This window comes from Pithys albifrons, chromosome 6 (genome assembly GCF_047495875.1).
Source record: "Pithys albifrons albifrons isolate INPA30051 chromosome 6, PitAlb_v1, whole genome shotgun sequence".
Classification (NCBI taxonomy): domain Eukaryota; kingdom Metazoa; phylum Chordata; class Aves; order Passeriformes; family Thamnophilidae; genus Pithys; species Pithys albifrons.
Window position 1 is genome coordinate 46951681 of NC_092463.1, and position 27996 is coordinate 46979676.

The 27996-nt window shown below is 41.9% G+C and overlaps 1 protein-coding gene across 4 annotated transcripts; it reads left to right on the forward strand.

The window, feature by feature from the left end:
• Positions 1 to 27975, forward strand: PHRF1 (PHD and ring finger domains 1). 4 transcript variants are annotated; one of them, XM_071558733.1, is made up of 18 exons: positions 1 to 67; positions 5875 to 5989; positions 6325 to 6441; positions 7956 to 8188; positions 9146 to 9229; positions 10237 to 10358; positions 12251 to 12348; positions 12886 to 13058; positions 14862 to 14991; positions 15302 to 15438; positions 16248 to 16435; positions 17232 to 17351; positions 19274 to 19428; positions 20276 to 23065; positions 23737 to 23813; positions 24342 to 24602; positions 25684 to 25812; positions 27014 to 27975. In XM_071558733.1, exons 2-18 carry the CDS (start codon positions 5899 to 5901, stop codon positions 27146 to 27148), a joined length of 5040 nt encoding a protein of 1679 aa, XP_071414834.1. In that variant the 5' UTR covers positions 1 to 67; positions 5875 to 5898; the 3' UTR covers positions 27149 to 27975. The 4 variants fall into 4 exon arrangements, with proteins under 4 accessions (XP_071414834.1, XP_071414830.1, XP_071414832.1 ...); XM_071558729.1 differs by having other exon boundaries at positions 2 to 90; positions 5790 to 5989; XM_071558731.1 differs by having other exon boundaries at positions 2 to 90; positions 5838 to 5989.
• The last annotated feature ends 21 nt before the right edge of the window (positions 27976 to 27996 follow it).

The following is a 27996-nucleotide window of genomic DNA, read 5'->3' on the forward strand; positions in this document are numbered from 1 at the left end:
GCTTCCGGGGCAGCGGCGGCCGCGGGTCCCGGGATGTGACCGAGCCGGAGCTGCTCCTGCGGGCAATGTGAGCGCCGGGGCTGCTCCTCGGTGGGTACCCGCGGGCCGCCGGGGCGCCTGCCGGGGCCTGTGCGTGGCGGCGGCGGGGGTCGGGCCGCGGGAGTTTGGCGGAGCGGCCCCTCCCCTGCTCTGGGGGGGACCTGCCCCGCCACGCTCGGGATCGCTCGTTCGGTGTCTCTCCGATAAACAACAGCGACAACGAAATGTTTATTGGGTTGTTTTCGGGCGGGAGACGCCGCGGCGTGGGGGCAGCCCCGGGTCGGGCCGTTGCCGGGCGCTCCCGGTAGTCCCGCGGGTCGCGGAGGGGCCGGGCGGACCCGGGGGCACCTCGGGCCGGCAGCGATCCGGCTGCCTCGGTGCGTCTGAGACCGGGGGAATATGCAAATATGTGTTTGATCAGGGGTAGTAAACAGAACCTCAGACGTTTCCGGCGTGTCGTGTCCGCACCCTCCCCCTTGCTCCCCTCCCCTTCGCACCCATTCCCGCTGTTTGGAGCAGTTAGCAGCACTGTCAGCCCGCGGGCCGCTCGGCCGGCAAGTAGAAATAGGCTTTGGCGTGCAAGATTTTTTTTTAGTCGAATATTAGCTCATCACAAGGTCGAGAGATCGTGCTTAGACTTACAAACTTTGCCCCGAGGGATTTGTGCTTGGTGAGAGGTTTCAAAGTTATGTCACTGGTGCCTCCTCCCCTTGTCCACCCCACACTCGGTGGCAGCGGGGTGTGTGTGATTTTTGTAGTTTCGTTTGCTGGTTTTCCTGCAGGTTGTTCATGTGTTGCACGGGTGTCTGCTGTGTTAGTTCCTTTCTTGTAGGTCTTGTTTGTTATCACTACGCAAAATAAGTAATAAAAATGTGTGAGCTTTCTGTTTGTTTGTTTGGGGGTTTTTTTTGTTTGGGTTTAGTTTGGGTTTGTTGTTTTGGTTTTCTGTTTCCCGCAGCCATACTCATAAACAGTAGGGGAAGCTGTAGTTACAGATGAGATTGGTGTGAAAGATGATGCTGAAAAGGAATTCACCAATAAGGGTGACTCTTCCTAAGAAAAGAAGCCTGTTGAGAAAGAGGAGGAGGATGTGTGAAGTTGAAGAGTGTTTAATTCACAGCTGGAAGCAGAACCAGTGGCTGCAGGGAGTTGCAGTCTGGGAATTTCATAGAGCTTGGCTGCTGCTTTGAATACAGAGATACAAAATGCCTGGCTGCTCCTCTGGGTAAGATGCTGCACTTCAGAAGTGCTTTTGCAAAGCCTGTGTGTTGTGTTGTTTGCATTACAAACTCCCCGAAGAGTTCCTGGGGAAGCTCTGGTGGACAGTTTTTGTGCTGGAATTCAGAGTGGCTAAATTTAGGGCAGGGCTCAAAGGGGTGACAGATAAGCACTTCCTTACCCCAGGATTAATTTTCTGTGCCTTATCTGTTAGATTCTTGGGTGCTTTGTTTGAATCGTTGCGTGGACAGTTCTGGTAGTGGTATTTAAGAGTTAATTTTATTTTTTTGTAATTTAAACAGGGATCTAAATTTAGATTTAGAGCACTTTTTAAAAGTTCTGTGTGAATGCTGGACTGGCAGTGCACAGCTCTAGGCTGTAGGAGTCTCTTGGTAATCGGAATAATTTCCCTGCCAAGTTGTCTTAATTTACCTTTGGAATGTGGTGGTGGCAGATAGTACTCACACCATACCCAGATGCTTCCAACTGGGTACAATAATGATTTTTACAATTCTTGTTTTCTTTTCCTTGAAGGTAGCATATAAATTGGAAACAAAGCCAAATATGTGACATTCTCTCTCCAGAGAGGACCAAATTATTTGCTTGATTTGGGGAAATAAAGCAAAACCAACCAACAAAAACCACAACCAAAACCCACCAAAAAACCAACAAATAAAGCTGATGTGCCAAAGAGAACTGAAAGCTCTTGTTTGAATATTTAGTGGACTTAAATTTAGTTATAAGTGATCTTTGGAACATGGTGGCTCAGTAATGGCCCGTGAAATTAGATCAGCATTTAAAGCTGCCCTGTGAGAAAATCCTGTGAGAAGCTTTTCTTTGTGTATAATCCTGAATGTTATCCGAGCAGATTAAAGTAAATGCCTTGTCTAGTAGCTCCTCTGTTTCTGAAAAAACAAGAAACTAGTGTGAGAAGTTGGTGGCAGAGGAAATCAGTTGGTACAGAAGAGAAGGCGCCTGTCACTGGAAGAGCTGCTTGTGTTGGAGGCAGCTCTGTCACCTTCGTGTCAGAGGAGATGGAGCTTGAGGGACTTTTGCAGACTGTGGCTCATCTTGGTGGTTGGAAACCTGCTCTTAGCTGGAACATACCCAAAGTATATTAAATTACTGATCTGTGGTAATGCATAAGGATTTTAGTTCAAAAAACCAAATGATTACTGAGTGCTTGTTTGATAAACACTTGTTCTGGATCTTCTCTATTTTTAAAGCCAACAGAAAGCCCTGTTGCTAATACAGCTTGATGAAAGTATTTGTAATTGCTATTTAATTGTACAATTAAAATTACTTAAGGCATCTCTGTGTAAAATGTAATCTGTCTTAACAGCAAAGCCAGGCTTACAGCTTGTGGTACAGCAGCAGAGTCTGTGCTGTGGTAGGGACACAGCACTTGGAGCAAACCTGACTTGTTCCTCGTGAGTTTGTGTGTTGGTGAAGGAAATGTAGGGCTGGGGAAAGTACTGGTGCAGGTAAAGTGATTGAATACCTGCCATGCATTCATTGCCTCTGTGGCTCAGTAGTTTATTAAGGAATGGTGAGGTTCTTCTAAATGAGAACTTGCAAAGGGGGTGTTAAGAAGGAGGACTTGTGTCTCTCTTTAGCCAACCTGGTGTACAAGCTGTAATCCCGATACTTGGTGTGCTGTGCAAAGGGGTGATGCACCTGCCCAAGGAACTGAGGTGGAGTTTGCTATAAATGTTACTGGTATTGAGTCCAAAGACAAGGGATCTCCGGCCAGGTTACCCTGCATCTGTGTTCTGGGTTCCATCCTAAATACCTTTGAGTAGACTTCAAAAAGGGGGTGCAGAAGAGAGGATGGGTGCATGTGAGAGCTCTTTCCAGCTGAAGGGCTGTTTGTAGAATGCAGCACGCCCTGGGATTTCACAGGTGACCAAGCAGTGAGGGATTGGGTGCAGCAGTGAGAGCAGGGCCTTGGCTCACCCAAGACTAAAAGCAGCTGTAGCTGCCTGAGTCAAGTGGCCTTCAGGCATAACCAGTTGCTCTTCAGAAGTCCAGGCTTTTGTGTTACAGGGGGGCATAGTTAAGGTTTGCCTTGAAAGAATGACTATGATCTGTTCCTTAACCAAACTTCTTGGTTTCCATACTAATAAAAATGCTTCCCCTCTATTTTATATTTGCCAGTTCTAGGTAGGGGTGTGGGTATGGGGCATGGGTTAGAAAAATTCTGATGTGGTAAGTGCTGGAAAAAACTGGGCTTTTGTACAGGTGGATGAGCTCTCTGAACTGTATCATGCTTTTGTCTTTCACAGTGCTAGTTTGTTTGAATGTCTCCCATAAGAATAAGAAACAACTTGGAAATGCTTCTTGTTGTTCTTAAAGCACAGGAGAAGAAGCTCTCATGTCAGGTGTACAGTCAGCTTTGGTTTCCCACTTTTTTTCTTACAAGCAGCTGCCTACTTGGGAAAAGGTTGTTTGTAAAGTAATATTTGTGATATGCTTAAAATCTCAAATTCACTTCATCTTGCTTAGTTTCTCCTTGTTTATTTCCAACTACCCACAAAACAGACTTTTTTTAGTGACAGGATTTGAAGACTTGATTGTTTGCTGTAATACCAGATTTTCCTTAACTTGGAGTTTTGCCTCCAAGCAAAGTACGGGCTTGCGTTTGCAACATAAATACGTCAGTTCAGATTGTCGAGTCACAAGTGCTGATGTGTTTGCCTCTGTGCTTAAAGGATATCTTTCTGTGGGGTAGCAAAGCAAAAATAACATGGGTAGTTGTATTATTCCAGTACAGTGAAGAAATGCTGTTTGGAAATGTAGCTAAGTATGTGTTGGTCAGAACTGTGACTTGTAGGAGTCACTTTTAAAAATATAAAGATCTTTTCCTCCCGGTGCTTACTGCTTGACTTTAAGGAAAACTGGAGAGCAGGGCAGTGAAGGTTATGGTCGTAGTAAAGTGGAGGCTTGTCCAGTTTTACTCCTGCCCTGGCTTTGGTTGGCATTCCTAGTCCTCAGTGGCTCAGGAGTGGTGTGGTTGGCTGGATGTGGCAGTGACAGGTCAGCAGGAACCCGCCCTATTCCCGCAATCTGCGGGTGGAGAAGCGATACAGGCAGAGGTTCTAAACGTGCGGAACAGAACACGTGCTGCCACTGCTCTGCTGTGGGGCTGGTGCTGCCAGTCCTCGCCCCTGTGTATCTTGGCTGTCACGGCACCACAAATTTTGCACTGCTGTAGCTAACTGAGCCTTTGGGAGGATATTATATAATTGACTTTCAGTTTGAATAATTCATGCACACTGCTGAAAAATTCCTGGTGTTTCTTTCTGGTTTTTTAGTTGCATCGTGGAGGGACTGGCTTTTGATGAGTCTGCATGTTTTCAGCTAATATATATTGTTTTTAAACAGTTTTTAAAATACTTTTGTTCACAGCCACAGATTTAGCTAGAAGTTTAAACCTCTGTTTATGCAAGATTCTTACTGAAGTTAGAAGGAATCTTTAAAAGATCTTGGTTGTGTTGAAACTCGATCTTTTTTCTATTTATTTTTTTTTCCCTGAGCATTGAAGACTCCATTTGTAATTTAGTCTGGTTTAGCAAAACCTGCATTTTTGAGGCTCCTCAGTGCAGAGCTGTGCCACGTGGCTCAAAAAGGGAGTGTGCAAGTGAAGATACAAATCATGGAGCACTTGAATAAAACATAATGTTTTGTTCCAAGAATCTCTTAATATGCAAGATCTGTAATGGGGAGCAGGGAGAGTGGGAGAAGAGCATTTGATTGAAACTTTGTCAGACTTACAGAAGAATCCATTTTTTTCATATTGAGATATGATATCTAGCTTTAAGTGTCAATTAATTACTTATTTCCATGACTTACTTGTAGAGGCTTGCCAGGAGTCTGTCTGTCTTAATGCTTTATAATATTATATGTTAAAAGCTCTAATTTCATTGTCATCATGAATTTGGATCATGTGACATCTCCCAGTATCTGTCAGTTTTACTGCCAGTCTGTGCTGATGCACAGCAATTAATGTGATTATGTTACTATGCCCCAAATCAAGCCTCATCCTTTCCATGGAATAATGGTTGGGAGGTCTGAGACTTCTCTATGTCATGACAGACCTGTGCAAAGGCTTTTTTTTTTTAAGGGTACCTAAACTACATGATCTTACTTCTTTTCAGTTGGGCAAGATAGAGTATTTTGACTGAAACACACGCGGTCATCCTGTTAGGCCTAGTTCAAGGGGCCTCTGGTGCCTTTCAGTTTTGCATTTAATTTCTAGTACACTTGATGGTTTTGTAGTCTGTGGGTTTTCTATTGCCATTTTCAATGGGGAATTCTGGTAATACCTTTCCTGTCATCCAGGAGGCCAGGATAAAGCTGAATCTTTCACCTAAGCTGATTTTCACAAGCAGCTGCTTTCATCTAGCTCAGCAGGGCTGTGAAACCCCATATAACAATAGCTGCTTACCTGTAGCCACCTCTGAACTGAAACTGGGAAAACTAATCCACGGTGCAGGGAGGGCAATGCCCCTTCTACATTCGTGTCTCCGCAGATGTGTCGGATGCTCTTTGCTGGACTGATGCCTGCCCTGCTTGTGTAGGTGGTGTGCTGCCTCAATGAAGTCTGCCTTCTTGCAGGGAGCGGATTTCCAATGTCCTGCCATGGATGAAGACAGCCAGGATGAACTGATAAACAAGAATGCTGCTCTAGGAAAGGGCAAAAGGCAGTGTCTTGCACTCCTCAGTGAAACAGGTAAGTGCAGCCTCTCTGCATGTGAGTGCTTCTGCTTCTAGGTTGGAGAACCTACTGATTTACCCTCAAAAGGGTGGTAAAGTTATATTTGTGACCATTTTTCTCTTTTTTCCCTGAGAATTTTTTTGCTTTGGTTCTCTTCATTACGGGTGTGTATCAGGCTGCTGGAATGCATCCCTTGAGTCTCTCAAAATGGGCAGCTTTGGTACCCCTCTGGGGGTTCACTTTGTGCATAATGTCCGGAGCAAGAGTTCTGGTGCATCCTTCACTCTTCTGCCTCCTTGTCTGCCTGCATCAAATAGGTGTTTCCTCTCTTCTTCTCTTTTCTTTTTAAGAAAGCAATGGTGGACATAGCTGTGATTCAGAAGATGATACCAGGAGTGAAGAGGAAGATACTGAGGAAGAGGGAGGTGAGGAGGACAAGGAAGAAAGTGAAGATGAAGAATTAGAAGGTAGGTCTGTTAATGTGCATTAAGAGGCATTTTTTTCATAACTGAGGAAGAGTGAGATGGAAGCTTTTCCTCCAGAGATGAACAGTGAAATGTAAATCCACAATGCAGCTTATCAGGCTGCATGGGATGCAGCTGTGTCAGACCAGCCTACATTAATAAACAAACAACCAATATTCCCCAATATTCTAAGCTTTTAAAGCATTTGTATGTTTGAAGACTACCCACTAACCAAAGTGGTGTAGTTGCAATCATCAGGAGTGAACTCTGCCCCAGCATGAACAGGAAAAAAAGTCAAAACTGCAGCAATGGCTTGTGCTATTTTTTTCACTTCTGAAAGCATGTTTATTAGTTTGCTTTGGCATGGGCCTCTAAAGTGAATTGTGATGGGGAGTTCTGGAAATAAATTGCTATTGCTCCTGTACTTAGGGAGGGGGAAAGAAGACTTGACTATTTTTTCTTTGAAAAAGGAGTGTGGATGTTACTTAGATTTGTTAATTTTACTGAAAACGTACTTAGTAGATATGTGTATTTCTGAGACTGCTGCACTCAAGTTAACATTAGGATAGACAAAAATGGAGGGGTTTTTATCAGACCTTAAAGCTTACTAAAAAGTAAAGAGCACAGTTTTCCAAGTTACTGTTTACACTGATTTGAACACAGATGAAAAAATTGATACCAGGTGCCAGCAAGCTTTATTAATCCATTTTTCCAAGTATGACCAGACAGAAGAATTCAGTAGGAAACACAAAAGAGAAAAGCATTTAAAAAAAAAATCAGCAACCCAACAACAGCCACTTCCCTTCCTCCTCCCCCCACCCCCCAAAGTGAGTAAAACTGAGTATGTTTTTTAGGTAACTTTTTGCTGTTCCTTGAAAATATCAACTTAATTCAAAGGTTTTAGGGAAAGATTTAACATGTCTTTGTGGTTTTTACTAAAAATAAAAATACCCTTCAACGATGTGTGCTGAGTGTTTAATTTATTCAGAACCAAGCTTCTTTAAGGAATCTTCAAGGCACTTCGATCCCGTATCTCTCAAAATCATGATTTCCTGGTGAAATCTTGAATTTGTTGTTGCACAGATCAGTGTATTGCTGCTGGTCCTCTAAAGTGTCTATTAAAAAAACAAAAGTTGGGTACATTATAACTTTATTATAGCTTTGTTTGAACTTCATTGCTCAGTGGTAGTCTGACATAGCTTACTGTCTTGGTGTTTTGGTAATCTGTTGTTTTTCTTCTGTCTCTCCTTTTAATCTCTTGAAAGACTGCTCACATTATCAGGCATTAATTTTCACCAGAGTAATCCGTTGCTTTTTAGTGAAGGGATTTAGGAAGAAATAAAACAGCAGAATGATTGCCTTAAACTGGGAAGGCTGTGCTTTGCCCTTGCAGCCTCATAAAATAAACTTACTTGGAATTTTTTGTGAACTGGTATCCCATTCTGCCCACTCCCTCTACCCTCATTGCTGAAACCTTGCAGCACATGCAAGTTGTTCTTTATTTCTTACTTCTTAAGATTGTGAAGATGATGATGAAGAAGAGGAAGAGGAGGAAGAGCCCGAGGCTGCTGTGGAGGGAATGACTGATTCTTTGAAATTAGAGCCACACTTAAATGCAGCGAGCATCTCCTCTGATGAGGACAGTGAAAACTGCCCCATTTGCCTCAACACATTTAGGGATCAGGCTGTGGGGACTCCTGAGAACTGTTCCCATTACTTCTGCTTGGACTGCATCGTGGAGTGGTCTAAGGTGAGTTGTTTCATCTGTGATGTCCTTGGTCCTCTGGTGTGCTCTGCTGTCCCCGTTCTGATTATGCTGTTCTGCTGTAATGAGAGCAAAAAACTGTAATATTCCTATTTGCTTTCTTAAGCTTTTTTAAACAGACTTGCTCTATTTGTCAGGATTCGTGTTTGAAGTGTGGATCTGTTTTTCTTGTACCCATTCTGATCTGTTCTCTTTTCTGAAAGCTGTATTGTCATAAGCAAGTGTGTTTCTAGGCATCTACAATGCTTCTGCTTTTTCAAGTCAAGACACCAGTAATACTGATTTTCTCTATGCTTTTATATATTTTTCTGTATATCTGTCTTTATCTCTCCTTGAGTATTGTGACCATTGGATGGTGATCTGTTGCAACATTGAACATCCAGACATAAAAAACATGTAAAAGAATGTGGACAGTCAACAACTTGTTCTGAACTCAGTTATCAGTCAGAGTTCCTTGCCAGTTGTGTAGTTCCCATAGTCCTAATCCAGGGAGAGAATCACATGAAAACTTAACTGTGTGTGCAGCAGCAGTGGTAATTAAATTTAAAGAAAAAAAAAGCCCCACTCTTACTGAAATATATTTGTAAGCCATTTCTATTGCTCATTTGTCCAAAAGGAAGAAAATGCCTTAAAACACAAAGGCTGTTTCAAGCCAATGTTTGGAAGAACTTTGATGTTCCTGCTTAGGCATTTGAATAATAATTACATTGCTTTGGTATAATAAATGCTTCTCTAAAAATGTGTGTTTTCTCTGATGTAACAGTCTGTAAACCAGATAAGTCAGATTTAAGTACTTAAAATGTCAAGATCAGTAGCTGTTAAAATGACTACTACATTAATTTAATGCTTATTGCATTAATAATTGAAGATTTCCTTTTTAGAAATTGAATAAAGAGATGCACTTATTAACTGTATTGGGAATTCTTTTTTTTTTTTAACTAGAATGCAAACTCCTGTCCAGTGGATCGAATCCTCTTTAAGTACATTAGCATTCGAGCACATTTTGGTGGCAAAATCTTAAAAAAGGTGAGCTTTCTGCAAACAACAAAGCCAATGACCACAAAGTAGTTATTCAGAGGTTTACACTTCTAGCATGTTTATCTGATACTTGGTATCTGGGTGAATAATTTCTATTTTGAGTTTGCCTTTTAATGAACTGTGACAATTCTTCTCCCCCCTTAACCATGTTTTCTGCAATATTGTGTTGTGGCATCATTTCTGATGGCAGAAAGGGTGTTTTTCATAGCTACCTCTTTTGCATAATGGACATTTGACTGAAGACTGTTCTGCACGGGTAAGCCTTGTCCACATGTGGGAAGTGCCCTGTGTACTGCAGCTGCCATTACAGTATGAATAGGAGTGATCTGGGTTATTATACATGATCTCTTCTCTATGTCTTGCTACCAGCAATGCTGTGTAGCAGTAGGGTTTGTAAGGGGAGGGAGGTGCAAGGTGATTGTAGAGCTCCTAAAGGCACAGGTTAGAGAGAGACACAAGGCAATAGGAGAGATCTGAAAGGCACTGGTTGTGTGCACTGGTAGTTGCTCACAAAAGAATATTGAAGAGCTGTCATTGCTCTTTATGGTTATCAGAAGGATGTTGGTTTTCAGGTGACATTTACGAGTTTGATGCTCTGTTTTCAGAAACTAATGGTTTATTATTGTTTGCATTTTAACAGAAGTGTAAATTTAACATTTAAGTAATATGGGGGGTAGTGAAGTTTACTCTCTTCTTTTGGCTTGTTTTTGTCATATTTTTGTCTGTTTGACTACTTTTGGTGTTATTCATGGATTGTTTTGCCTGTTCTTAAAGTGCAGCTTTCTGTAGTTGTCGGTGTCTGACAGTAGACAAGTAGGTGTTCTCAGGCATTTGAGCATGTCTTAGATGTGTTGAGTGAACTAAATGAGGGTTCTGGTTTTAACAGCTTTTTTGGTTCCTTCACTTTTAGATTTTGCTGCAGGTACTGTTAGTGTGACGATGGATTTTAAAAAGTGTCATGTTCTGCATAAAATGTGAATCCCTCTTTTGTTTAGATTCCTGTTGAGAACACGAAAACTCAGGGTGGTGATGGAGAGGATGATCCAACCTTCTGTGAGGTGTGTGGCAGAAGTGACCGTGAGGATCGCCTGCTGCTCTGTGATGGCTGTGATGCAGGGTAAGAAGGGCTGAAGTGAATGGAGCACCTGCACAGCTGGTCAGTGCTTGGTCCACAGACACAGTCTGGTCTGTAGGCTGCCCCTTGCTACTCTCTTCAGACTCATTATGTGGCCAGCTGTGTATCCATGTGCTTATAGTGCAGACATCCATCCCCAGGATGTGGTGGATCCTTTTCTGGCCATGTGTGGAGAGTCTTGCACACGTCAGTGCAGCAGATCATTGAAACAGGTGACCATACCTTCAACTGATGAAGGCGTTTGTGTTCATCCATATACACTGATTCACCTTCTGGAAAGGAGACAAAATCAAGAACACTAAGTAGCTGGCAGTTAGAGAATAAGCTCTCCTTTCCCAGAGAAGGAATATAGTTTACTAGTCTAATTTTAAAGTAATGGGTTTTTTTGCAAGCAGCATTTTTCAACTTCATCTTCTTAAATCTCTGAAAGTGTAAAATCTCATAATGAAACAAATGTATACTGTTTCATGCAAGGAGAACATGGTATTCCTTTTTCTATTGACAATTAATATATATATTAGTATAAACATAATATTGGCAATTTTAACACTATAGTTGCAAATTGAACTTATCACAACGTAGTTGGGAACAGGTTTGAAATACACGGTCTGAAGTTGAAGTCAGGGAAAGAAGGTAGATTAGCAACTATAGTCTCATTGCTTCTTTTGCATTGCTGTAAACTGAGATTAGAGGGTTAGATAGTTGTTTCTTCCCTTTCCTTCCTGTGTGGCCAGGCACTGAGTTACAGGCAGTGAACTTTGCTAAGAGAAGGTGAAATGGAGAGCTTCCCTCTTTTTTCTTTACTTATTTCAGAGTTAAACACTATACTATGTCAGAAATAACAGTAGTGTTTTCTCTTATAGAAAAAGAACAAAGTTGGTAATAAAATTGCTCATTTGAAGCCAAAACTTACTTGAAAGCTGTGGTTTCCCTGTGTTTCTTGCCTAGGGAACTCGGTCTAAGCATTAGTTTTCATGGAAAGGATCTCTTTTACTTGGAAAATCTGTTTTCATTCTTTTTAGTGGACATGAGTTGCTTCGAAAATTCTGTGCTATTGACACATGTTGCTTTCTCTGACATTAAATTGCTGGATTGAACACATCACAGAACCCAAGTTGAGTAATGTTGAAAAGCTTTCCTGGGTAGTTTCTCTCTAAGTGGTTGGTGTTCAATCTGGCTGCCTCTTGGTACGGAACATTTCAGAGGCCTATCTAGGGGAGCATCATGCTCTCTTCCTCCCCTTTGAGGTTTGGTATGGACAGTTCCCAGTTGGATGGTGCCTGGAAGTCATTGTGCTGTCTTCGGTCCTACAAGCAGCTTTATGGAGCCAGTGACTGACCAACACTCTGTGACCTAACCTGTGCAGTTACACAGAAATCCTAATCACCACTTGTCTTAATCATGCCAGGTACTTGTGGGATGCAGTTATTCAGCATAGCAAGGCATTGCACTTGACCTGTGCCTTGTCATGCAAGATAAAATGTCTGTGCCAGTAACATGAACACTATGTTGGTTTACAGGAAACTGATGATGTTTTCTGATTGCCTGTCTCTCTAGCACCTCAGTGCTTCTCTTCCTACCATCAGTTTTGGCTCTGCACATTTCTTGCAGCTTGGGTTCAAATGGTGAGTGATTCACCACACAGTGAGGGAGAAACACTCACTTTTCTAAGCTTTTTTTGAGCCCAAAGTGATTAAAATACCATCTAGAACTGAAGACACATACATAACTATCAGCATCTTTTCTCTGGAGGCTGGTAGAATACTATAGTTCCAAGCTTAAAAAAAAAAAGAGTCTGCCCTATATAGCATGTGGATAGAGGTAAAAGGTTCTCTTCTCTTGTTAAGAAGTACATGGTTTGATTTTTTTTTAAGGTATCACATGGAATGCCTAAATCCTCCTCTCAGTGAAGTCCCTGTAGATGAATGGTTCTGTCCAGCCTGTGCCCCTATGGGTGCCAGTGCTGCTGCAGGTAAGGGTTTTGTGGTATCCACTCAAATATTTTTCTCCTGAGTTAGGTAATGTGAAGCATGTGCTGTTTTGAAGAGATATTTAATGTCCTGGTTTTATCTGTTTTAAACAATTGTTTTGATGATAAGGGTTCTCACTTGAACCTTAAGAGTTTACGTGAACGATGAGCGATGAGAGGATCTTGTTTATGAAGATTTTCATCTGCATTTACAGTATGGAGCTGCTTCTTGTAAGTAACCTTTTTGAAGCAAGCCCAGCACCTTAGTGCAACTGCGTGATATTATGTTGGAAAGAGTTTATCAGTATACTGACCAGATTGCCAAGGTAGCAGCAATTTTTGTTACCTAGAAAGGTGTCTCACTGTTTAACAGTCTGAAGCAGTTGTGTCTGTGCTCATTTCCTTTTGAGAGGGCAGTGTCTTCCTTTGGAGGTGATTTGTTTAAGAAAGAGAATACTGTTGTTTGGTTTTTTTTCCTGAAATTCTTTAAATGCCTTCACCTGTGGAAAGACAAGTGACCTCAGCATCTTTTCTTTCAAGATACAGATCATGTCAGTGAGGAGGAGGTGGCTGCCCTCGTGGCCGATGTTGTCCCCACCACCAGTAGGCTGCGCCCTCATGTCCGAACCCGAGCCATAGCAAGGACGCGGCAGAGCGAACGTGTGCGGGCGACAGTGAACAGGAACCGGATAACAACAGCACAGCGAATTCAGGTAGCTGGGGGTATTTGCTAGTGCGCTTCTGGAAGAACCTTGTGGAAGAGCTGAGATAAACCCCACCTAACTAGCTCAGCTGTCTATGTTGACTGTCCATAACACAATAGAGTTCTTTTAAACTGAGATGTAGAACATGTGCAAATAGAGTGTAGTGCATGACCAAGAATCTATTTTGAAATGCTGCAGTAGCTTCCTCTCTTAATCTGCATATTTGCCACCTCTGGTGTGAGCAAAATTGTATTTTCATTCCCAATGGCTATTTATACACAGTTTGTGTGCCATGTCTGTTTCTTTAGCATGTGTATTTGACAGTTATGTATTTTCTTGTTCGTCCTGTCTGCTTTCCCATAGCAGTAGAACCTGTTGATCACCTTCAGCCCAAATGAAGAGAAAAATTCAGTATTTTTAAGGTTTCTGTGTTTGTGAAAATCAGCCCCTTTTTGAAGGGAACAAACAGATGCTCGTGTCCTCAGTGATGTAGCAGTGTGAGTCCAGCCACATTAACAGTACCAGACAATCTATGCAAGAAAGTATCCCAAATACCCAAGCTCCTTCCCTTACAGTATTATGTACAGTTTGAAATAGCTGACATGAACAAAGATTAAGCTTGCCATTTTAGCATGTTTTTCCCTGGGTTTAAGGACTTCGCAGAGTGCATTAGCTATCATTGAGTTCATTATGTCCTCCATAATGGACGTGATCTTATTTGACTGCCAAACTCCAGTGTTTTCAAACCCAAGCCTTTTGATTTTAGCTTTGGAAGAATCAATAAAATAGAAAATGTTGAGGAATCATGTGGTGCATTGTTGTTAAGCAATTATATCTGAGCAGTCAGGGCTATATGTTGAAAAAAGATAGTAGGAGAAGAGTATTGCTTGAAGTGAAAGATGTGCAAGGTAACTGCTGGTACTTTTCTTTCTTTCCCTCACTGTTATTTTAGAAATAGTGTACAGCCATCTCCTGCCGGTGAGAGAAGTGGTGCTTGGGGACTTTACCATTGCATAGTAGTGTAATTCTGGGAACACAGTACTTAAGAAGCTGTTTCTAGCTCCTCTTCTCAATGTGCAGGGATGATTGCAAACTCAAAAGGCAGTGTTACTTATTGCCTTTGTCTCTGAATAAAAGTGCGTCTTATTTTGGCTCATACCTTGAGTTCAGTGAAGCTTAATTCCACCGGTTGAGGGTGTGTAAGCTTTTGTCCTCAAAGCATGGTGAGAAAGCTGGGAATATGCATCCTTGAGTATAGAGAAGAAGAGGAATTTGAAAGTTGTTGGAGAGGCCCCTGCTACTAACGACACTGCAATGATGCTTTGGCAAGGTGACTCACAGTGAGTTCCCTAAAGTGTGTGTTTGAAATGCTGCCACTGGACATGTTTCACAGGTCAGTCTGACCTAAAAAAGGAGATGTTTAAGACAGGGAACCTGTACTTACTTTGTTGGCTTTTCAGTCTTTGCTCCTCACACTTTGTGTGAGGAGGCAGAGGTCAGGTAGGTGATTCTGGGAAAGTTCTTAAGTGAACTCTTTCATTGAGAAATACCAGTCTCAGGGATTGTTCTCATTTAAAGAGTTAGACTAGCCATGACATGTAATTCTGAAGGAGTCTGAAGAGCAAGGTCCCTAATATGTCAGTCAGTAGATAAGAAAAGGGGCATAATTGTTTAACTGTCAGCTTGGTGATATGGGGTCTTTCCTCAGTTCAAATCTCAAATTGTGTTTCCATCAAATGCTTTTACAGGAAACTTGTTGCTTGTCTTTGGATACCTGAAACATATAACTTTTAATCCCCCCCCCTCCACCAGCACGTGCCAAGGTACCTCATGTCATCTCTTCTGGATGAAACAATTGAGGCAGTTGTAGCAGGCCTAAACACAGCCATCTACCAGCGTCCTCTTACACCACGGGCTCCTACTAGGCAGAAAAGAAAAACAGGTAAGGACATCAGGCATCTTAGGAGAGCCTGAATCGTACATACTGTACATCAGCTGTATGCTGCCACACCTGCACAGCTAGGGAAGTACCCCACATGCTTTTTTTTTTTCCCCTGTACCACCCCTGCCCAGAAGTGTCTTGAAGTTTGTTTTTAAATAAATCCTAATGATGTCACTTTTTCTGCTCAGCTGGTGGTGGCACACTGTAATTATTTTTGCGCTGCTCTGTTTGTCATTGGGGGATGAAAAGGGGAGCACGGGGTAAAATGGAGTGCTAGCACTTTGCCAGATCTTGGTTTTTGTCCCTTTAGGTAGGCGGAAGAAAGTGAGAGGCAAAAAAAGAACTCAGACAAAATCTGCTGGAAAGAAGAGTTCAGGGACACAGCTGAAGAGACACAAGCGTCTGACAAAGAAGAGAAGGGGGAAAAAGACAAGAGTAAGATCCCATGTGAGTTTCTGCCAGTCAGTATCTGCCGTTTTTCAGCCCTCTGTAAAAGCACTGTAACATGGGATGCAGTTGGAAGAAACACCGTCTTACAGTTGTAGCAGGCACCTTTCCGCCTGGTGGGAGTATGTACAAGGTGTCTCCAGTGTGCTCCTGAAGATGCTGCACATGGAAGTGAATCGCAGCTTCCAGGCAGGCCTCCTTGGTTTGCTGACACATCTTCTTACTTAAACCGTTCAGATCAGACTGTAGAGCATGTCCTGCAGACTTTGTGTTCTGCCTTGTCATTCAGCTGCAGTGTTTACTTGGTACTGATGTAAGCTCAGTTAAAATTGCCAGCACCTATTTTTAATAGGTTATGGATGTTTGTGCCTGTGTTTTTCCAAACCCAGTTAAACAGCCATAAGGGCTCTCAAAATTCCTTTCAGTTCTGGGTAATGTTCTCTGGTGAATTATACTGAATACTCTGCACCAGCTTGACCTTTGTCATCAGCTACCTTAACTGGAGTTTGCATCCTACAGACAGACCTGTCATCCTTTAATAAGGAACCAACAATTTTGAACTGACGTTATTAAAGATTTTTAGAAGCTTAATGTATCTTGTCACTTAAATTTGCTACGTGCAGTCTCTGTTTGAAGTGGCATATAGGCCATAATTCCATTGCTTTTAAAAAATATAGACAATAAATACACACCACTTCTGCTACTGATGGCAGTAACCTGATGACTCTACTTAGCCTATGCAGAATTTGGGGCGTTAAACCCAAGGTATGTACCAACATACAAATAACCCAATCTTTTTATCTGGGCAGGCGAAAAATGAGGTTTCTACTCGCTCCCGTATTGCAAGAACTCTTGGTCTCAGTAAACCTGTGCGTGGGGCTTCTCTTCCTTCCATGTACAGACCCCTGGAGCCCTCACTTGGTCTGATGAGAGCAGATATTGGTGCAGCTTCTCTGTCTGTGTTTGGGGATCCATACGAGTTGGATCCTTATGAAAGGTAAGATAACTGGATTATGATCAGGGACCTCATAATTTTGCAAGTGTTGGGTTGTTTGTACATGTGACTTCATGCAGAGTGTAGATCTCACATCTAAAGGCAGCTTTGGATATGCAACTCATAATAACACATTGGTCTGTTCTTTCCTTCTGGTCTGAGCTTTTAAATAATCAGCCTTCTTTAAAGAGTAGTGCCAAAATAATCAGCCAAGTGGAAACCTTTAATAAGATCTACGGGGTTATTGAAAGGCTAAAATCTGAACGAGTCTGATCCTGATCCATCACTTTATTTATTATAAATGAAGACAGCTACCATATTTAATATACAATGAACACTGACTTAATATAGAATTAAATGGACCTGTGGAATCTTCCATGTTTCCCTTTCATCTTTGCTTTTCTAGACACTTTAAAATGAGGAGGAATCTTACTATGCCATAGTTTGTGTTACTCTTAAACTTTGAATTTTGGGGACGGGATACTATAATTATTGTTGTTGAAATTTAATTTTCCACTGAATAAGTCTTTTTGAACCTTTCATAAAAGGAAATTGTTCATTTAACATTTTAGAAATAAAAATCTACATTTGAGTCTCTGCTGGCTGAATGATGCTCTTCTATTTATACACCCACAGAAAATAAGTATATTGCACAAATATTTTTTCAATGCACCATAATAAACAAAACAATGCTCTCTAACTGTATCTGTCCTAGTAGTATTACCTACTTCATTTATTTGATGTGAAAAACATTTCAGACAATTTCAGGGCTCATGTGTATATGTGTGTTTTACCATAGTAATGAAGAGGTTCCAGCACATCCAGATTCACCAGTGAGTGCCAAAAGGAGAATTCTCTCCCAGTCAGCACTGAGATCTCACCGTCCTGTAGCTAGACCCATTTCTGTGGGACTTCCCAGGTAAAAATCCATTGTTATTTTACTTAATTTTATTTTTCTGAGTTGTCTGCTGACCCTAACTAAAGAGTAAACTGGGTGATCCCGCTGGTTTAACCCTTTTCTTGCCCTCAGTATCTTTCAAAAAGAGTGTGTGTGTGTGTGTGTGTGTGTGTGTGTGTGTGTGTGTGTGTACACATATGCCTGCACAAGTGTAGATAAAATAACCACATCAATTTGTGCAAAAGTTCTTTTTTTGTGTTGAAGGACATACACTCTTTTTTAATACCCTTAAGATTTACACTGAAATTTAAAATCTGACTTTTCTCACTTTCTGTTTTGTGTTTTTTTAGTAACCTGATTGGTGTGTTTTAAATCCCAGTCTCATTAACCTTTAAAAAATGTGCTTGCTTCTTTGAGAGGGCCAAGCAATCTAATTGCACATCCAAAGAAGGTGAGGACTGACCTCACTCGGCTCCTCTGCCGTTTGTTGGAGCTCAGAAAATTGAGATCAAACTCAGGTTTGATCCTGTAGTTTAACAGTAGCTTTGCTGTCTGACATGTCTGTGTGTTACATGCCTGCCGAGGCCAGGGAGCCCTGGGTGCCCCCCGCTGGCAGCCACAGGGAATTTTCAGGACTGAGGGGTTAAAACAAAGGGAGCAGTAGCATGTCAGGAAGAAAAGGAATGGGGAGAATCACTGGGGCAGGTACCAACTGCAGGGGTGAGAGCTGAAAAGAAATGAAAGATGCTCAGCTTAAGTGATTAAAGGTGTGAGAAATTTACATGGCTGTCCTCCAGTGCATCTGACTTACGCTGAAGGTTGGTTTCTCAGGATTAAAGTAGTATATTTCTATGATAACTTGGATTATTTCTCTACCTTTCCCATCTCAATTCTGAAAGAAGCCTTTCAGGAAGCTTTCCATGTCCTCTGAGGTATTTGAGTAGCATATTGCTTAGGAGGTAGAACATTTTAGCTGATATTCAGCTTTCCTTAAGGCTTGATTTGCCTGGACTGCACTGAGTTTCCTGGTCTGGCCTTATCAGCCAGCTCTTGTAGCATTCACATTTTGTCTTTCTGTTGTATGTTATGGCAGGTGTTTTAGTGTACGTTATGTTACTAAAGCTTGCTTTATTGCCATATAGAAATGAAATGTAGCTCCCTCAAAGAGCTGGGTCTGTTGGAAGTTTGCTTTATAGAAAACTCAAACGAAACAAATGCCCAAATCCCATCAACACAAAAACAAAGAAGGAAAAGCAGAGAAGTCAAGCACCAACACCAGAAACATCCAAACCTTTTCAGTTCATATTTCAATAACCAAGAACATAAACCATCTTCATAAGATTGAATAATGCATAAATGTTGTTCCATGTGTAGGAGCATTGCTCTTTTTCAGTGTAATTTCTCCTGTGCCATGCTCATAGGCAACCTACCTGTGGCACCTTATGTATTCTGCCTGGTGCTAAACACTGGTTCAAGCTGTGTAATATTTTTTAGATAGGAGTGTAGACCTGAGGAATAAATTTGTATTTGTTATTTCGTGGGGGCAGGAGAGGTAGCTAGGATGGAAATACCTCTGAAGTGATGAACTATGGTTTATCCATCAAAAATGTATATTAAATGCACCGGAAAGTTGATCTTGATACACAACACAGAGAGCACCACTCTTAAATAAGCTTAAAAGCATTTGCTAACAAGAGGCCTTGGGTATGATTACAGGCTTTCCTATTTTGTGGTAGTCCTGTGTGAAGTCAGTAAAAGCTTCACCTTCTGTTTGTCAGAGAGAAATGGGGACTGAATGACTCTAGTGAAGCCAAAACTACAAGTGAACTTCCCTGGCTGACCTCTGTTTATGCCCTTGACTTTGGTTTCTTTTTAATGTAATGTGTGTGTATAGAACAAGTGCTGTAAGAGTAAAGGAAATATAACCCCTCTGAAACATGCAGAAGCAGTGTACCTGCCCTGAGTCCTGAGCAAGAAGCAGAAGCTGCTCCTGTGCCTGATCTGTTGGGAAGTATCCTGTCTGGACAGAGCTTACTCATGATGAGTAGTTCAGATGTGGTCATCAACAGAGATGGTTCACTGACAGCAAAGAAGGCAGGTAAGGAGTTGGCCCTTCATAGTGCAGTTAGCCTCTTTGTTACATCCACATCTGCCCCGATCCTAGAGGCTGCTGCATAGCCTCAAACATGGGGATACTTTTACTGAGCATTTGAATATGAATATGAATATATATTAAGTAGCTGCCAACAGTAATCTGTTTTATAAGACAGATGCTCTGAAATAATGTTATTTTTCTCTTATTTCATTGCAGAGCTGAGATGTAACTGGAGAATTTTTGCTTTAATACATAGAACTGCACTGTGGTTTCATGCTTTGTTATAAAAAACGTAGGACTGGATAGACTAGCGTTATTTTAGAACCCAGTTTTTCTGGCATGTGTCATGCATTGCTGCCATGCCTGTGATCTGTACTTCAGTTTTGAAGAGCAGCATGGAGGACCTTGGCAAGAAGTTTCTTTGCAAAAGTAGAATGCTAAATATGTGCTAGTATCTCCAGCTGTGTCTTCCTTTGGCATGGTATTATTTGAAAAGAATCCCTTCAAACTGAAACTTAGAGCTTTCTTTTTAAAACAAGTACTCTGTGCATCCTCTGTTATAGTCAGTTTTTGTCAATCCCCAACTACAGGATAATAAAAGCTAATCTGATGATAATACAAAATAGAATAAATTATTTCCTAAACATTAATATTTACCTCAAAGATGTGGTTGTCTGGCACTAAACCATGAGTATGTGACCTAAAGAACTATTGGACTGCTTTATTACTGTGTGGTATGTCAGCAAACCAAAGTGGAACTTTAACTAATTAGCTCAGTATTTCTTTTAATGTTGGCAGAAAATGTTCAGATATGTACTGAAAAGCTTAATTGTCTGTTTGTGTGCCATAGTTCCACTTCATAGAAAATCAGCGAGTGACTCAAGAGTGGATGATGGTTCAGGGCATAACACCCAACCGAGTACAGTGCACTCAGGGACCACGGCAAGTAGCTCCATTGCTGGACCTTCCATTTCCTCGGGGTTGAGTACTCACACCAGACCCTTCTCCTCAAGCTTGTTTTCATCGCCTTCACCCTCACTGAGTAGGATTGAGTCTGCAGCAAACCCTGCACAGACTGCATCAGAAAAGGCAACTATAAAATCAGAATATTCAATGGCACCCAGGTCTGTTCAGACTCAGAACATAGCTACTTTGATTAGGCATAGCTCCAAGCTAGATGAAATGCCCAGATTTAATGGAAAATCTAAAAGCTTTGTACCCAGTGACTCATCTTCAAAGCCCCTGCACTGTAACTTGAATTCTGGCCCAAAAGCTGTAAGTGTGAGGCCGCCATTAAAACCACCTTCCAAGAGAATTGACATCTTTGAGCTTCCCAGGATACCAAAGATTAAAAAAGAAACCAGCAGCAAGCAGGTGGAGCAGGAACCCACAGGAAGCCAAAGCTGTGACATCCCCAGCTCCTGTATAACCCAGCTGACTGGCAAAGAAAGCACTAATCAGCCGGGAAAGGGTAGCAAGGTGGAAAGTCAGAAGTCAAATTCCAAGGAACCTCAGCAGCAGACACGTACAAGTGGGGTGTCTTTTTCTACCAGTACTGGCGTGTATAGCAGTTCATCACTACTGGGCACTTCCAGGAGCAAAGGCCCAGGCTCTTTCGAGAGTTTTAAAATCAATATTCCTGGAAATGCCGGACCTCCAAGCAGGCTGTCTAACCCAGGATTTTGTAACACCTTCCGTCCTGTGGATGATGTGCAACAGAAAGAGAGTCCTTCACCTCTTTTCTCAGTTAAGAAAAAGCAGGTCAAAAGTGAAATATATGATCCCTTTGAGCCAACAGGATCAGATTCAAGTTCAGCAAACAGCAGTCCTGAAAGGCTTGGCTCAGGGATCCCACTGACTAATATTACCAGGACTATTTCCATTGACAATCCAAAAGTTCAAACATTTCAAACTGTCCGTCGTTTCACCCCTTACAGGGTAGAAAATATATTTGGATCTGAGGCTGACTCTGATGTACCGTCTGGTAACACAGAGTCTCGTGATGATGTGGCAGTAGAAAGCAGGATTGTAGAACAGATCTCTGATACAGAGGAACGAGACAATATGGATGAGGATGATTTCCTAAGCAGTCCTTGCACTTCATCTACTGTTAAGCAAATTTCTAATACAGAGTGTGTAAAGGAGGAAAACAAAGAGGGACCTAATGTGTTCTTTAATGCTGAAGAATTGATTAGACCTAACATTAATGTGAAACTAGAACCAGATAGTCCCTCAAAGACTGATGGGCAGCAGAAAGTCCAAAAGGTAGAACAAACAGAGAGGCGATCACGTTCCAGATCCTGTTCTAACTCCAGCTCCCGGAGCAAGAAAAAATTGAAAAGGAAAAAAGCACTCGTCAAAGAGCGTAAGAGATCGCGTTCAGAGTCTAGGGACAGAGCACACTCAAGGGACCGAAGCTCCAGATCTTCCTCTTGGTCAGCTGGAGAAGAGCGTGACAAAACATACACACTGAAATCCAAGAGCAGGAGATCTTCTACTGACCGTTCTAGCAGTCATGAACGGTCTAAAAAAAAGAAAGTGAAGGATAAAACCAAGGATAAAAAGGCAAAAACTTCTTGGTCTAGGGAGAGAAGGAAGTCTAGGTCACGATCAGGTAGTCCTGGAAGTACTTCTGAGTTTTATGAAAATAGGAAAAAGAAAAGACGGTCACGATCAAGATCAAGACGGAGGGACCATTCCCGGTCAAATAGCACTGAGAGGACTAAAAGGCGGAAGCACAGGAGAGACAAAAGCTATGAGAGGTATGATAAAGACAGTAGCTTGAGGTCAAGAGACAGAAAGAGATCCAGATCCAGATCTCGGGAGAGGAGAAAGTGGAGGTCTCGGTCTCGTTCTGCAACTCGATCTTGGGAGCACAAAAGCAGCAAATCAAAGGACAAAAGACCACGATCACGATCACGTTCCAAAGAAAAAAAACACAGATCAAAAGAGACCTCACTTCCTCCTCCACCAGAAAAGGATCAAAAGCCTGCCCTTGAAAATTTGAGCCGATGTCCGGAGCAACCCCATTCTCTCAAACAAGAGCCAAAGGATGAGTTAGTGCTAGAAGAGCTTTCCATTACGATTGAACCAAAAGTCCAGCTTGAGGAAATACAGACTGAGACTACAGTTCAGCTGCAAGAGGTCCAAGAAACTATAAAGGTGGAGCCCATCTGTCAGGAAGTGGCCAATGAAACTGCATTCCCTGTGCCAGAGATCACAAACATTTGTGTTCCAACTGGCAATGTGGATTCTTTTGCTGAAACAGAATTATTGAGTAGCACTGATCAAGCAATGCTTAGTAGCTGTGGCAATGCAAACGTAGAGATTACAGTTAAAATAGAAAATACAGCATTATGTCCATCTCTGATGGACCAACCTCCAAAGAAAGAAGTTATCATGCACCTTCCAAATGAGGCTGCACCAATTCAAAGCTTGTCGAAAAGCAAAATTACAGATTGTGTGAGGGAAGTTAAAGAGGAGTGCCTTGTGTCAAATGAGAAAACAAGTAATTTCACTAAGCCTGAACTGGAAGTGGTACCTCAGGGTCCAGCCTTGAAATCAAAAGCACCAGTGAAAAGAGTTACCTGGAATCTTCAAGAGGAAGAAGGCAGCACACTGTCCTCTGGAAAAGCTCCAAGTAAGTCTCTTTTGGAAAACAAAGAGCAGTTGAAGCAGATTGTATAAGGCCTATGGTTATAGTGTAACAACTCTGTCATCTGGGCTGGGGTGATCTTTTAGTTTCCAGTCCTGAGAGCTGGCCTTCTGTGCTTGTTGAAACCATGAGGTGAGCTGTGTTAATGAATCGGAGAGGACACACTGCCAGCACAGCTCAGGCTGCCTATGTCAGCTTGTTGGGCGGTGAAGTGCGCATTACAGCCTGGTCTCTGAACTGGCAGCCCATGTCCCACCCTTTCTGCAGTTAACTAGAGTGGTTGTTTTGCCTTCAGAAGTCATAAATGTCTCTCAGAACCAAGGAGCATGACAAATCTCTGCAGCTCACTCCTGTGAGTGCTGCTATACCAAAGCTGCTAGAAACAGTTTGGCTTGGGACCCTGTGCTGTTTGTGTTGCCGGAGTTGCCTGTGCGGTTCCTGTTGGTTCCTCTCATATAAACCCAGTAAAAAAAATTGCTCAAGGAGATGAAAAGTTCTCTATCATCAGAAGCTTTAAAATGTGGATGACTGCTAAACAAAATCCTTTTACAGTGAGTTTTGCTGTTAGAGCTTTTTTATTTTAACAATATAACTGGGTTTGAATCTTTGACATATTGTTCTTAAATATTTTCTTTTCCTTCTCTTTGGAAACGTAGGGATGCCATTTTACAAACTTCAGCGAGCAAAAGAAGGGGCCTGGAAAGCAGAGGACTTGAACCAAACGTTAAATCAGGTGCAGTTAAATGAGCCTCCTCCAACCAATTATATGATTCCTGAGCCTATGTTTCCTGATGTAGATTCCTCTCAGGTTGGTTCCTATTCCAGCACCTAAGTGTCATGGAAGGCATCTCATTTCATCTGTGCCCTCATGCAACACCCTCCTCTCATGGCAGAGTTTGCCTTCCTCTGCGTGTGGTACATTTCATATAGCCCATACACCTCAGCAGTCCACTGATCATTTAATATCTCAGGTGATCCTTACAGTTGAAGAAATGTATTTTCTTTTAATTCTGCTCTATACATGCAGCTTCTGCAGTAACTTGCAGAAAGATGGTGCTGTTTGTGTAGCTGTGAGCTGCTCTTTGATTGTAATCAGGCTGTAAATACTGGCTTGGTGGTCTTGGTCCAAGTCATCCCTCTGTGGTGTCCATGAGTTAAAAGGTGAACAGAGGCTAGTGGTAGCTCCTGGTGCTCTGAAAATCCTGATCTGGTGTTCTCTTTTATAAGCATGAACATTTACAGAACAGTATCTGTTTCACAGGTGTACTGTCAAAATATCCCTTTGACGCCACCTCTGCCCTCCAGCCTTCCCCCCTACGCCCCGGTCAGCCAGCCCACAGTCCAGTTTATCATGCAGGGAAGTCTTCCAGCACTTGGCTGTGTGGCAGGACAGAGCCTCACTCCGGAGCCGGGCAGCCTGGCTACTGCATCCGAGCCAGGAATCCAAGCTGCTTCTGTTGGAAATGCAGAAGAAAAGATCCAAGCACCCAAACCTCCTGTGGATAAAACAAAAAACGAGGAAGTGAGTGAATTGCTACCAAGTAGCAAATGCATAACAATCATGAACTGTTTATTTGAACTTTTTAGTCTGGGGGATTTTTAAGTTTTCTGGACTATTTTCCTGGCCCTGTTGTCACTGTTGGTTTTCGTGCCTGATGATGCTAACTCAGGAACATCAGGCAATCCTTTCTTTGAGTTCTTCTGAAATCTATTCCATTTGAGAGTTCTACTTTCTACTGCTTCATCACAACCAGATAGAGGGATTATAGCATCTAAAATACATTCTTAAAGTTCTTAAACTGTCTTGCATGACTGTAATGGACTTTCCAGAAACCACAATGTCCAAATTTCTCTAAACACTTGGTTTTCTCCTTTCCCCTCCAGCTTTGAAAGCAGTGTCAATTCTCACAGCAGTCCTGTGGTGGGGTAGGACTGTATCTTGTTGCTTATCAGCAGTGAAAATGCAGAGATAGTAGAATACTTTGGAGATTTTGCAGTGCCAGTCCCTTGCTGCTGAGTTTTGGGTTTGCTTTGCAGACCATCTGCTCTAAGCATAGTGGATGTTAACACGAGAACAAAAACTTCTTAGCCTATTATTTTACTTTCTACCACAAAACAGCGATATGCTTTTCCCACTGAGCCTTCGTTTATAAGCAACAGTTTTTATGAACTTGTTTTGATGACATTTGTAGTCATTAATTTATAGACAACTGCAATTTTTGATTGCATTCAGAGCTATCTGAACCTTTGTATTCACAGTTATGATTTGCTGCTTTTATAATCTGATGTCTTTTGATGGAGGCATGTTTACTTCAGAGGTGCTGGAAAGGAAGGAGGAGACCAATATTAGTACATGGACATTGTAGTCACTTGCTTAAAACACAGTCCTTAAGACACAGAGTAACTGTTACATAAAACAAGGGCTCCTCATAGTGCAAACTGGTATTTGTTTCAAGACTGCAATTGACAGTAAAGGAAAGCATTTTGAGGTGATTACTTGGGTGGTTGAAATTGTGAAATGAGAATTTGCATTGTTAGAGCATTTCTAAGAAAAATAGAGTCAGACGCCATCCCAAAGTGATGAATTACTCCTTGCTTTGCAGTATATGAAGAAGCTTCACATGCAGGAAAGGGCTGTGGAAGAAGTGAAACTTGCCATCAAACCATTTTACCAGAAGAGGGAGATTACAAAGGAGGAATACAAGAACATCCTTCGAAAAGCAGTGCAGAAGGTAAGGGCACAGTGAAAGGGAGTGGAGAGGAGGAGCTGGGCAGATCATGAAATGAGTGGCAGTACTTTGGATTGCAATTGCCAATTTTGGCAATTACATACCATAACTCAGTAGTGGATTTTTGGACCCTGACTCATACTCCGCAGTCCTGTGGTGAAGCAGAAGTTGCTTTAAGCAGGACTGATTGGTGCCATTGATGAGAGCTGTCAGTGTGTTCCTTTTATAAGATCATGTTTTCAGTGGACAAGAACATTGCTAAGCTTCAGCTGCCTGAGCTGAAATCTTACATGGTACGTGCCTTGGGTGAGAATGGTCCAATCTCTCTCACTAGGAACGTCAGCCAGAATTGTCAGCTATTTCTGATAAAGTGAGAAAATACTTTGTGCGTTAGTTCTTTGAGCATTTTCGTTGTCCCTGACCCTTGAAAGAGGGCCTGGCAGTCCTGATGTTGGCTTTTGTTTCAAATCTTAGTGCTAACCAGGTCATGGCTAAAAAAGACCTGATCAGCAGGTAAATGTTGTCTTACAAGGGAAAGTAATGCTCTTGTGGTCAAGACAATTAATTGAGACCTCAGCAGACTGTATTCTCTCCTTGCTCTGCATTCTTGCTACCACTGGGAAATTCCATCATAAATCAGAATTCCTGAGATAATGGCTGCAATTTCATATCCTCTGTGTGACCCGAATGAACCTCAGGTGTTGTTTGTAGGAGAGCTGAGCAACACCATTGCTGCTGAAATCACTGTGAACTCCCCTCTGAACATGAATAAAGTTCTTTGTAGAGTCTGTTCTTTCTCCTGTATCTCAAGATGGTTCCTCAGAACTGCCAGATTCTTTTAATCTGAGCATAACTTCCTCATAATCATCAGAAATGTGGGATATCAGCACTTCCATGGTAACCATGTATTGTGTAAAAGTGGATGGATGACTAGAAAAGCCTGTAGTAAGAGTGAGTAATTCTGCTCTTAGACATGCCTCTGCATTCAGTTGGTGCTCAGCAGAAAAGCACTGGGCTGTTTCTGGAATGCTTGAAGTAAAATATTGCTCTTATCTTTGTTTTCTGCTTTATGTACATTGCTATGAGTCTTGAGGGCCTGTGCAGGAATTGGTTCCCTTGGACAGCATCTTCGGTCCTGTCTGTCACTTGCTTCTTGCCTGCCTGAACTGCTGTAATTGACTGAGTGCCCTTTAATCCCCTGCAGATCTGTCACAGCAAAAGTGGAGAGATCAACCCTATGAAGGTGGCTAATCTGGTGAAGGCATATGTGGAAAAATACAAACATATGAGGAAACATAAGAAGACTGATGGTGAAGATATACGTGAAGTGGAAAACTGAGAGCAAGCCACAGCCAGCATGACTTGGGCTGAACTTATCTGAGCTGTGGACACTATGGGAATAACAGATCTGAAGTTCCATCTCCTTGTAAACAAAGTGCAGAGAAACAAGACTGTAATAGGACTTACTTACAGAACCTTCTCTTGAATTGTTTCCATATGGGAATGAACTTAGGATTTTTTTTTGATTACCTACAGACATAGATCTAAATAACAATCAAATGCCTCAGACCAGCAGAGTAATTCGAGGGGGAACAGAAGAGATAAATGTTTGGGACTCCCGGATTGCTACAGTTTTCAGGGTTACTTTGATCACATTTTTGGGCTGTGCACTTGTCTTGCTAAAGTTTGAAACTGGACACCACTTTTCATACAGTATATTGAGAACTGTATACTGTTTCTCTTGTGTTTATTTATCAAAACATGGATTGTCTTTAGAAATTTCTGATTTAATACTTGAAATGTTGTATTTTTAGCCTGTTGGATGGTGAGCGAAGCTTTACTTGCTCTGGCAATTGGGGATTGCAGAAATTAGCTAACCTTTATAAACTGACTTCAGAAACACTGCTCAAGCTGTGGTGTTTATTTACATTCTGTTGGAAGTATCTTGTTAGCGAAAAAAATTAATTTCAGGGTGGGAGATTGTGTTGCACTTGTGTAAATAATGCACTGATGGCTGGTTTTGTGTCTGCCTTTCAGGAAACGGCGAAAGGAAAAGTGAACATTGTGAATTTTCAGTAACAAGCTGGAGGCATAAGGTTGAACTGATGTACAAAGCAGAAATGTGACAGAGTTTATAAAGTTATTTTGAATGGTTTTAGTCCTATAGCAGGTGTCATTTGTTTGTCT